This window comes from Heptranchias perlo, unplaced genomic scaffold (assembly GCF_035084215.1).
Source record: "Heptranchias perlo isolate sHepPer1 unplaced genomic scaffold, sHepPer1.hap1 HAP1_SCAFFOLD_300, whole genome shotgun sequence".
Taxonomy (NCBI): Eukaryota; Metazoa; Chordata; class Chondrichthyes; order Hexanchiformes; family Hexanchidae; genus Heptranchias; species Heptranchias perlo.
The window spans coordinates 177,233-189,632 of NW_027139312.1; the positions used below are offsets into that span (position 1 = coordinate 177,233).

General features: G+C 49.7%; 1 protein-coding gene across 1 annotated transcript in view; it reads left to right on the forward strand.

The window, feature by feature from the left end:
* Positions 1 to 12,400, forward strand: part of nup155 (nucleoporin 155) — a 239,580-nt gene that overhangs the window by 177,226 nt on the left and 49,954 nt on the right. Inside the window, exons 27-29 of the mRNA XM_067978489.1 lie at positions 3,086 to 3,190; positions 4,960 to 5,114; positions 9,874 to 10,003. Of these exons, the coding sequence (XP_067834590.1) occupies positions 3,086 to 3,190; positions 4,960 to 5,114; positions 9,874 to 10,003 (390 nt within the window). The remainder of the gene's footprint in view (positions 1 to 3,085; positions 3,191 to 4,959; positions 5,115 to 9,873; positions 10,004 to 12,400) is intronic.

Sequence of the window (12,400 nt, forward strand, 5' to 3'; positions counted from 1 at the left end):
GTCACATCTTTTCAATCTGTCTCCTGCTCAGCCAATTTCCTAACCAGGTCAATAATTTGCCCTCAATTCCACGAGCTTCAACTTTAGCTAACAGTCTCTTATGTGGGACCTTATCAAATGCCTTCTGGAAGTCCATATAAATAACATCCATTGACATTCCCCTGTCCACTACTTTAGTCACCGCTTCAAAAAATTCAATCAGGTTTGTCAGGCACGACCGACCTTTCACAAATCCATGCTGGCTCTCTGATCAGCTGAAAATTTTCAAGGTGTTCACTCTGTCCTTAATTATAGACTCTAGTACAACAGATGTTAGGCTAACTGGTCTATAATTCCCTGGTATCCCTCTCTCACCTTTCTTAAATAGTGGAGTGACATGTGTAATTTTCCAATCTAAAGGAACGGTTCCTGAATCAAGAGAACTTTGGAAGATTTTAGTTAGGGCATCTCCAACCTCAATCCCCTTGCAATAAAGGCTAACATATCATTTGCCGTACCTGCATGTTTACTTTCTGTGATTCGTGTACAAGGACACCCAAATCCCCCAGACTACCAACGTTTCTTAGTCTCTCACCGTTTAAAAATATTCTGCTTTTCTATTCTTCCCAGCAAAGTGGATAATTTCACATTTCCCCATGTTATACTGCATCCGCCACCTTCTCATCCACTCACTTAACCTCTCTACATCCCTTTGCAGCCTCTTTGCGTCCCCCTCACAGCTTACTTTCCCACCTAGCTTTGTATCATCAGCAAACTTGTATACATTACACTCGGTCCCCTCATTTAAGTCATTGATATATATTCTAAACCAGAGGACATGGATTTAAGGCGATTGGCAAAAGAACCAAAGGTGACATGAGGAAAAACTTTTTTACACAGCGAGTGGTTGTGATCTGGAATGCACTGCCCGAGGGGAGATTCAATCGAGGCTTTCAAAAGGGAACTGGATAAGTACTTGAAACGAAAAAATGTGCAGGGTTACGGGTAAAGGGCGGGGGAGTAGGACCAGCTGGATTGCTCTTGCATAGAGCCAGCACAGACTCTGGGCTGAATGATCTCTTTCCAAGCTGTAACCTTTCTATGATTCTAAACAGCTGAGGCCCAAGTCTTGTTGAAGTTGTACAGGGCATTGGTGAGGCCACACTTGGAGTACTGTGTACAGTTCTGGTCACCCTATTATAGAAAGGATATTATTAAACTAGAAAGAGTGCAGAAAAGATTTACTAGGATGCTACCGGGACTTGATGGTTTGACTTACAGGGAGAGGTTAGACAGACTGGGACTTTTTTCCCTGGAGAGTAGGAGGTTAAGGGGTGATCTTATAGAAGTCTATAAAATAATGAGGGGCATAGATAAGGTCGATAGTCAAAATCTTTTCCCAAAGGTAGGGAGTCTATAACGAGGGGGCACAGATTTAAGGTGAGAGGGGAGAGATACAAAAGGATCCAGAGGGGCAATTTTTTCACTCAAAGGGTGGTGAGTGTCTGGAACGAGCTGCCAGAGGCAGTAGTAGAGGCGGGTACAATTTTGTCTTTTAAAAAGCATTTGGACAGTTACATGGGGAAGATGGGTATCGAGGGATATGGGCCAAGTGCAGGCAATTGGGACTAGCTTAGTGGTATAAACTGGGCGACATGGACATGTTGGGCCGAAGGGCCTGTTTCCATGTTGTAACTTCTATGATTCTATGATTCTAAGCACTGATCCTTGTGGCACCCCACTCTTGCAGCCTGCCAACCCGAAAATTACCTATTTATTGCTACTCTGTTTTCTGTCCATTAACCAATCATCAATCCATGCTAATGTATTACCCCCAATTCCATGAGCCCTAATCTTGTGTAGCAACCTTTTATGTGGCATCTTATCGAATACCTTTTGGAAAATTCAAATATACTCCATCCACTGGTTCCCCATTATCTATCGTGCTAGTTACATCCTCAAAAAACTCTAATAGATTTGACAAATACGATTTCCCTTTCATAAAACCGTGTTGATTCTGCCTAACCATATTATGGTTTTCTAAGTTCCCTGTTGCTATATCCTTAATAATAAATTCTAGCATTTTCCCGACTACTGATGTCCGGCTCACTGGCCTATAGTTCCCTGTTTTCTCTCTCCCTCCTTTCTAGAGTAGTGAGGTGTGTATGTGAGAGACATCGGGGGTGCGCGCGGGTGTATCCGGGGGCGGGGGGCGAGCGGGTGTATCCGGGGGCGGGGGGGAGCGCGCGGGGCGCGGGTGTATCCGGGGGCGGGGGGCAAGCGAGCGGGGCGCGGGTGTATCCGGGGGCGGGGGGCGCGCGGGTGTATCCGGGGGCGGGGGGCGCGCGGGTGTATCCGGGGGCGGGGGGCGCGCGGGTGTATCCGGGGGCGGGGGGGAGCGCGCGGGTGTATCCGGGGGCGGGGGGCGCGCGCGGGGGTGTATCCGGGGGCGGGGCCGAGCGAGCGGGTGTATCGGGGGGCGGGGGGCGAGCGCGCGGAGTGTATCCGGGGGCGGGGGGCGCGGGGGGTGTATCCGGGGGCGGGGGGCGAGCGAGCGGGTGTATCGGGGGGCGGGGGGCGAGCGCGCGGAGTGTATCCGGGGGCGGGGGGGCGCGGGGGTGTATCCGGGGGCGGGGGGCGAGCGAGCGGGTGTATCCGGGGGCGGGGGGCGAGCGCGGGGTGTATCCGGGGGCGGGGGGCGAGCGGGTGTATCCGGGGGCGGGGGGCGAGCGAGCGGGTGTATCGGGGGGCGGGGGGCGAGCGCGCGGAGTGTATCCGGGGGCGGGGGGGCGCGGGGGTGTATCCGGGGGCGGGGGGCGAGCGAGCGGGTGTATCCGGGGGCGGGGGGCGAGCGCGGGGTGTATCCGGGGGCGGGGGGCGAGCGGGTGTATCCGGTGGCGGGGGGGCGCGCGGGTGTATCCGGGGGCGGGGGCGAGCGAGCGGGTGTATCCGGTGGCGGGGGGCGAGCGCGCGGGTGTATCCGGGGGCGGGGGGCGAGCGCGCGGGTGTATCCGGGGGCGGGAGGCGAGCGCGCGGGTGTATCCGGGGGCGGGGGGCGAGCGCGCGGGTGTTATTTTAACCCTTTCACTCTTTCACTCTTTCCCAGTTTGAAGAGATGCTGAAACTCGCCCAGTGCTCAACAGATGAACTCTTCAACATCGCCCTATTTAACTGGCTGATCCAAACTGAGCTCACAGACAAGCTGTTAGAGGTAAGGTACTGGGGGGTGGGGAGTGAGGGACTTGGTGGGGGGTTGGTCTGTTGGACCCCATGCCTCTATTAATAAAGTCCAAGGATCCTATATGTGTTTTTAACAGACTTCTTAACCTGTGCTGCCATGTTCAAAGATCTGTGTACATATTTACGGGTACGGTAGCATAGTGGTTATGTTACTGGACTAGTAATCCAGAGACATGAGTTCAAATCCCTCCACAGCAACTGGGGAATTTAAATTCAATGAATTAAATAAAAACAATCTGGAATAAAAGGCTCGTAACAGTAATGGTGAACGTGCAATTACTGGATTGTTGTAAAAACCCATCTGATTCACTAATATCCTTTAGGGAAGGAAACCTGCCGTCCTTACCCAGTCTGGCCGATATTTGACTCCAGACCCACAGCAATGTGGTTGATTCATAACTGTCCTCTGAAATGGCCCAGCCAGCCACTCAGTTGTCATAAAGATGGCTCACCGCCACCTTCTCAAGGGCAATCAGGGATGGGCAATAAATGCTGGCCTTGGCAGAGACGCCCACATCCCACGAATGAATTAAAAAAAACAGATCACTCTGTTCCTGCACCCCCTTTAAAACTGTACCATTTAGTTTATATTGCCTCTCCTCATTCTTCCTACCAAAATGCATCACTTCACACTTCTCTGCGTTAAATTTCATCTGCCATGTGTCTGCCCATTTCACCAGTCTGTCTATGTCCTCCTGAAGTCTGTTACTATTCTCCTCACTGTTTACTACATTTCTGAGTTTCGTGTCATCTGCAAACTTTGAAATTATACCCTCTATACCCAAGTCCAGGTCATTAATATAGATCAAAAAGAGTAGTCCTAATACTGACCCCTGGGGAACACCACTGTATACTTCCCTCCAGTCTGAAAAACAACCGTTCACCACTACTCTCTGCTTTCTGTCCTCTAGCCAATTCTGTATCCACACTGCCACTGTCCCTTTAATCCCATGGGCTCTAATTTTGCTAATAAGTCCATTATGTGGTACTTTATCAAATGCCCTTTGAAAGTCCACGTACACATCAACCGCACTCCCCTCATCAACCCTCTCCATTACTTCAAAGAACTCAATCAAGTTAGTTAAACACGATTTTCCTTTAACAAATCTGTGCTGACTTTCATTTATTAGCCCAGACTTTTCCAAGTGCCAATTAAGTTTATCCTGGATTATTGTCTCTAAAATTTTCCCCACCACCAACGTTATGCTGACTGGCCTGTAATTGCCAGGTTTATCCCTCTCCCCTTTTTTGAACAGGGTGTAACATTTGTAATTCTTCAGTCCTCTGACACCATCCCCATATCTAAGGAGGATTGGAAGATTGTGGCCAGAGCCTCCGCAATTTTGAACTGTATTTCCCTCAGTAACCAGCCTGTGTCTGTAAACCCTGGGTGTGCCATCTGGACCTGGAGACTTTCCTACTTTGAGGACTTCCAACCTTTTAATTACCTCCTTTATCTATTTTTATCCTCTCCAATATCACGACCACCTCCTCCTTTACTGCTACAATGGCAGCATCCTCTTCTCTAATGAAGACTGATGTGAAGTGTTCATTTATTGCTTCAGCCATGCCCTCTGCCTCCACAAGATGATCTCCTTTTTTGTCCCTAATTGGCCCCACCTTTCCTCTGACTACCCTTTCGTTGTGCTCGGGTTGCTCCTGTAAAGGGATATGCCTGGGTGTAGTGGGGGGGGGTGTCCTCAGTGTTTCTAGCTATGAACTAGTGTTGTTTCTATGCAGGTAAATTCTCCATTTCTTGAGCCATATTTGGTGCGGATGGCAAAGCAGGATCAAAACAAGGTTCGGTACATGGACTTGCTCTGGAGATACTACGAAAAGAACCGGAATTTCAGTAACGCTGCGCGGATCCTAGCTCGTCTTGCAGACATGCACAGGTAGGGAGTGAGGTTACAGCATCGCCACAGAGTCCCTGTTTATTCGGGGAAAGGGTCACTCACTGTGTATCTGTACAGAGTCCCTGTTTATTCAGGGTGAGGGTCACTCACTGTGTAACTGTACAGAGTCCCTGTTTATTCAGGGTAAGGGTCACTCACTGTGTAACTGTACAGAGTCCCTGTTTATTCAGGGTGAGGGTCACTCACTGTGTAACTGTACAGAGTCCCTGTTTATTCAGGGTGAGGGTCACTCACTGTGTAACTGTACAGAGTCCCTGTTTATTCAGGGTGAGGGTCACTCACTGTGTAACTGTACAGAGTCCCTGTTTATTCAGGGTGAGGGTCACTCACTGTGTAACTGTACAGAGTCCCTGTTTATTCAGGGTGAGGGTCACTCACTGTGTAACTGTACAGAGTCCCTGTTTATTCAGGGTGAGGGTCACTGTGTAACTGTACAGAGTCCCTGTTTATTCAGGGTGAGGGTCACTCACCGTGTATCTGTACAGAGTCACTGTTTATTCAGGGTGAGGGTCATTCACTGTGTATCTGTACAGAGTCACTGTTTATTCAGGGTGAGGGTCACTGTGTAACTGCACAGAGTCCCTGTTTATTCAGGGTGAGGGTCACTCACTGTGTAACTGTACAGAGTCCCTGTTTATTCAGGGTGAGGGTCACTCACTGTGTAACTGTACAGAGTCACTGTTTATTCAGGGTGAGGGTCACTGTGTAACTGTACAGAGTCCCTGTTTATTCAGGGTGAGGGTCACTCACCGTGTATCTGTACAGAGTCCCTATTTATTCAGGGTGAGGGTCACTCACTGTGTATCTGTACAGAGTCACTGTTTATTCAGGGTGAGGGTCACTCACTGTGTAACTGTACAGAGTCCCTGTTTATTCAGGGTGAGGGTCACTCACTGTGTATCTGTACAGAGTCACTGTTTATTCAGGGTAAGGGTCACTCACTGTGTAACTGTACAGAGTCCCTGTTTATTCGGGGAAAGGGTCACTCACTGTGTATCTGTACAGAGTCCCTGTTTATTCAGGGTAAGGGTCACTCACTGTGTATCTGTACAGAGTCACTGTTTATTCAGGGTAAGGGTCACTCACTGTGTAACTGTACAGAGTCACTGTTTATTCAGGGTGAGGGTCACTCACCGTGTATCTGTACAGAGTCACTGTTTATTCAGGGTGAGGGTCACTCACTGTGTATCTGTACAGAGTCACTGTTTATTCAGGGTGAGGGTCACTCACTGTGTAACTGTACAGAGTCCCTGTTTATTCAGGGTGAGGGTCACTCACTGTGTAACTGTACAGAGTCCCTGTTTATTCAGGGTGAGGGTCACTCACTGTGTATCTGTACAGAGTCCCTGTTTATTCAGGGTGAGGGTCACTCACTGTGTAACTGTACAGAGTCCCTGTTTATTCAGGGTGAGGGTCACTCACTGTGTATCTGTACAGAGTCACTGTTTATTCAGGGTAAGGGTCACTCACCGTGTATCTGTACAGAGTCACTGTTTATTCAGGGTGAGGGTCACTCACTGTGTATCTGTACAGAATCACTGTTTATTCAGGGTGAGGGTCACTCACTGTGTAACTGTACAGAGTCACTGTTTATTCAGGGTGAGGGTCACTCACTGTGTAACTGTACAGAGTCACTGTTTATTCAGGGTGAGGGTCACTCACTGTGTAACTGTACAGAGTCACTGTTTATTCAGGGTGAGGGTCACTCACTGTGTAACTGTACAGAGTCACTGTTTATTCAGGGTGAGGGTCACTCACCGTGTATCTGTACAGAGTCACTGTTTATTCAGGGTGAGGGTCACTCACTGTGTAACTGTACAGAGTCCCTGTTTATTCAGGGTGAGGGTCACTCACTGTGTAACTGTACAGAGTCACTGTTTATTCAGGGTAAGGGTCACTCACTGTGTATCTGTACAGAGTCCCTGTTTATTCAGGGTAAGGGTCACTCACTGTGTATCTGTACAGAGTCGCTGTTTATTCAGGGTAAGGGTCACTCACTGTGTAACTGTACAGAGTCCCTGTTTATTCAGGGTAAGGGTCACTCACTGTGTATCTGTACAGAGTCCCTGTTTATTCAGGGTAAGGGTCACTCACTGTGTATCTGTACAGAGTCCCTGTTTATTCAGGGTAAGGGTCACTCACTGTGTATCTGTACAGAGTCCCTGTTTATTCAGGGTAAGGGTCACTCACTGTGTATCTGTACAGAGTCACTGTTTATTCAGGGTGAGGGTCACTCACCGTGTATCTGTACAGAGTCGCTGTTTATTCAGGGTGAGGGTCACTCACCGTGTATCTGTACAGAGTCCCTGTTTATTCAGGGTGAGGGTCACTCACCGTGTATCTGTACAGAGTCACTGTTTATTCAGGGTGAGGGTCACTCACTGTGTAACTGTACAGAGTCACTGTTTATTCAGGGTGAGGGTCACTCACTGTGTATCTGTACAGAGTCCCTGTTTATTCAGGGTAAGGGTCACTCACTGTGTAACTGTACAGAGTCCCTGTTTATTCAGGGTAAGGGTCACTCACTGTGTAACTGTACAGAGTCCCTGTTTATTCAGGGTGAGGGTCACTCACCGTGTAACTGTACAGAGTCACTGTTTATTCAGGGTGAGGGTCACTCACCGTGTATCTGTGCAGAGTCACTGTTTATTCAGGGTGAGGGTCACTCACCGTGTAACTGTACAGAGTCCCTGTTTATTCAGGGTGAGGGTCACTCACCGTGTATCTGTACAGAGTCCCTGTTTATTCAGGGTGAGGGTCACTCACTGTGTAACTGTACAGAGTCCCTGTTTATTCAGGGTGAGGGTCACTCACTGTGTAACTGTACAGAGTCCCTGTTTATTCAGGGTGAGGGTCACTCACTGTGTAACTGTACAGAGTCCCTGTTTATTCAGGGTGAGGGTCACTCACTGTGTAACTGTACAGAGTCCCTGTTTATTCAGGGTGAGGGTCACTCACTGTGTAACTGTACAGAGTCCCTGTTTATTCAGGGTGAGGGTCACTCACCGTGTAACTGTACAGAGTCACTGTTTAGTCAGGGTGAGGGTCACTCACCGTGTATCTGTACAGAGTCCCTGTTTATTCAGGGTGAGGGTCACTCACCGTGTAACTGTACAGAGTCACTGTTTATTCAGGGTGAGGGTCACTCACTGTGTATCTGTACAGAGTCACTGTTTATTCAGGGTGAGGGTCACTCACCGTGTAACTGTACAGAGTCCCTGTTTATTCAGGGTGAGGGTCACTCACCGTGTAACTGTACAGAGTCACTGTTTATTCAGGGTGAGGGTCACTCACTGTGTAACTGTACAGTGTCCCTGTTTATTCAGGGTGAGGGTCACTCACCGTGTAACTGTACAGAGTCACTGTTTATTCAGGGTGAGGGTCACTCACTGTGTAACTGTACAGAGTCACTGTTTATTCAGGGTGAGGGTCACTCACCGTGTAACTGTACAGAGTCACTGTTTATTCAGGGTGAGGGTCACTCACTGTGTAACTGTACAGAGTCACTGTTTATTCAGGGTGAGGGTCACTCACCGTGTAACTGTACAGAGTCACTGTTTATTCAGGGTGAGGGTCACTCACCGTGTAACTGTACAGAGTCACTGTTTATTCAGGGTGAGGGTCACTCACCGTGTATCTGTACAGAGTCACTGTTTATTCAGGGTGAGGGTCACTCACTGTGTAACTGTACAGAGTCACTGTTTATTCAGGGTGAGGGTCACTCACTGTGTAACTGTACAGTGTCCCTGTTTATTCAGGGTGAGGGTCACTCACCGTGTAACTGTACAGAGTCACTGTTTATTCAGGGTGAGGGTCACTCACTGTGTAACTGTACAGTGTCCCTGTTTATTCAGGGTGAGGGTCACTCACTGTGTAACTGTACAGAGTCACTGTTTATTCAGGGTGAGGGTCACTCACTGTGTAACTGTACAGAGTCACTGTTTATTCAGGGTGAGGGTCACTCACCGTGTAACTGTACAGAGTCACTGTTTATTCAGGGTGAGGGTCACTCACTGTGTAACTGTACAGAGTCCCTGTTTATTCAGGGTGAGGGTCACTCACTGTGTAACTGTACAGAGTCACTGTTTATTCAGGGTGAGGGTCACTCACCGTGTAACTGTACAGAGTCACTGTTTATTCAGGGTGAGGGTCACTCACCGTGTAACTGTACAGAGTCACTGTTTATTCAGGGTGAGGGTCACTCACCGTGTAACTGTACAGAGTCACTGTTTATTCAGGGTGAGGGTCACTCACCGTGTAACTGTACAGAGTCACTGTTTATTCAGGGTGAGGGTCACTCACCGTGTAACTGTACAGAGTCACTGTTTATTCAGGGTGAGGGTCACTCACTGTGTAACTGTACAGAGTCACTGTTTATTCAGGGTGAGGGTCACTCACTGTGTATCTGTACAGAGTCCCTGTTTATTCAGGGTGAGGGTCACTCACTGTGTATCTGTACAGAGTCACTGTTTATTCAGGGTGAGGGTCACTCACCGTGTAACTGTACAGAGTCACTGTTTATTCAAGGTGAGGGTCACTCACTGTGTATCTGTACAGAGTCCCTGTTTATTCAGGGTGAGGGTCACTCACTGTGTAACTGTACAGAGTCCCTGTTTATTCAGGGTGAGGGTCACTCACTGTGTAACTGCACAGAGTCACTGTTTATTCAGTGAGATGTATTTTTTACATTCTGGTTTATTCAGCAGCCTGGTAGTAATGTTTTTTCTCTCCATAACAGTACCGAGATCTCGGTACAGCAAAGGATCGAGTACATATCTCGGGCTATCCTGAGTGCGAAAAGCTCCACTGCAGCATCATCGCAGGCAGCTGATGGCGAATTCCTGCATGAACTGGAGGAGAAAATGGAGGTGAGATACCTGGTGCCAGCAGAGAAGTGTGACAGTGATGGGAAATGTTTGGGTTTGAAGTGTGAGCTTTGGGGAAAGCTGACAAGGTACTGTGGACCTGGTGACAGGGCTGAGCTGTGGGTGGTGGGAGCCACACGTTCCCCCGTAGATCATTGTGGGAAGAATCTGTTGCTTGGCAGTTGGTTACCAGGAGCTTGGTGCACATCGGTTGTCGGAAAACCCAATGGTTTGTGTCCCACCCACGGTGCCAGAGGTGGCGTTCAGGATGGCCTCCCCGCAGCCTAAACCCTTATCCTCACAGGTGTCATCTGCAAACTTGGAAATTGTGCCCTGTACACCCAAGTCCAAGTCATTAATATATATCAAAAAAAGCAGTGGTCCCAGCACCGACCCCTGGGGAACACCACTGTACACCTCCCTCCAGTCCGAAAAACAACTGTTCACCACTACTCTCTGTTCCCTGTCTCTTGGCCAATTCCGTATCCATACTGCCAATGCTCCTTTCATTCCATGGGCTTCAATTTTATTGACAAGCCTATTATGTGGCACTTTATCAAACGCCTTTTGAAAGGGTCCCCCTTATCCTCAACTCTATCCCACACCTACCACACGTACCAAATTGCTTTCCACCACTCACGCAAATACCGTCTCCCCCTCCTCCTCCCTCACTCCCCTCCCTCTCTCGCCTCCCCTCCCTCCTCTTCCATCTCCCCCCAGCTCCCTGTCACACCCTCGCTCCCGCTCCCAGCTCCCTGTCACACCCTCGCTCCCGCTCCCAGCTCCCTGTCACACCCTCGCTCCCGCTCCCAGCTCCCTGTCACACCCTCGCTCCCGCTCCCAGCTCCCTGTCACACCCTCGCTCCCGCTCCCAGCTCCCTGTCACACCCTCGCTCCCGCTCCCAGCTCCCTGTCACACCCTCGCTCCCGCTCCCAGCTCCCTGTCACACCCTCGCTCCCGCTCCCAGCTCCCTGTCACACCCTCGCTCCCGCTCCCAGCTCCCTGTCACACCCTCGCTCCCGCTCCCAGCTCCCTGTCACACCCTCGCTCCCGCTCCCAGCTCCCTGTCACACCCTCGCTCCCGCTCCCAGCTCCCTGTCACACCCTCGCTCCCGCTCCCAGCTCCCTGTCACACTTTGTGAATGGAAATCCGTTTCCAGTGGTGTGCCACAGGGCTCGGTGTTGGGTCCCTTGCTGTTTGTGGTATATATTAATGATTTGGACTTGAATGTAGGGGGCATGATTGGCAAATTTGCAGACAATACAAAAATTGGCCGTGTAGTTGATAGTGAAGAGGATAGCTGTGGACTCCAAGAAGATATCATTGGGTTGGTGGAGTGGGCGGAAAAGTGGCAAATGGAGTTCAACCCGGAGAAGTGTGAGGTAATGCACTTAGGGAGGGCAAACAGTAAAAGGGAATATGCAGTAAATGGGAATATATTGAGAGGGGTAGAGGAAGTGAGAGACCTTGGAGTGCATGTGCACAGGTCCCTGAAGGTGGCAGTACAGGTAGATAAGGTTGTGAAGAAGGCATAAGGAATGCTCTCCGTTATTAGCCAAGGCATAGAATACAGAAGCAGGGATGTAATGATGGAACTGTATAAAACGCTGGTAAGGCCACAGCTGGAGTATTGTGCGCAGTTCTGGTCACCACATTACAGGAAGGAGGTAATTGTTCTGGAGAGAGTGCAGAGAAGATTTACAAGAATGTTGCCAGGGCTTGAAAATTGCAGCAACGAGGAGAGATTGGATAGGCTGGGGTTGTTTTCCTTGGAGCAGAGGAGGCTGAGGGGAGACTTGATTGAGGTGTACAAAATTATGAGGGGCCCAGATAGAGTAGACAGGAAGTACCTGTTTCCCCTAGCGGAGAGTTCAAGAACTAGAGGACATCGATTTAAGCTGATTGGTGGAAGGATTAGAGGAGACATGAGGAAAAACTTTTTTACCCAGAGGGTGGTGGGTGTATGGAATTCGCTGCCTGAATTGGTGGTAGAGGCAGGGACCCTCAACTCTTTCAAAAAGTACCTGGACCTGCACCTAAAGTGCTGTAAGCTGCAGGGCTACGGACCGGGTTCTGGAAGGTGGGATTAGAATGGGCACCTGGTTGTTCTTCGAGCCGTCGCGGACACGATGGGCCGAATGGCCCCCTTCTGTGCTGTATCTTTTCTATGGTTCTATGGAATGTTTAGGGTGATGGATGGGGTACCAATCAAGGGGGCTGCTTTGTCCTGGATGGTGTCGAACGTCTTGAGTGTTGCTGGAGCTGCACTCATCCAGGCAAGTGGAGAGTATTCCATCACACTCCTGACTTGTGCCTTGTAGATGGTGGAAAGGCTTTGGGGAGTCAGGAGGTGAGTCACTCGCCGCAGAATACCCAGCCTCTGACCTGCTCTCGTAGC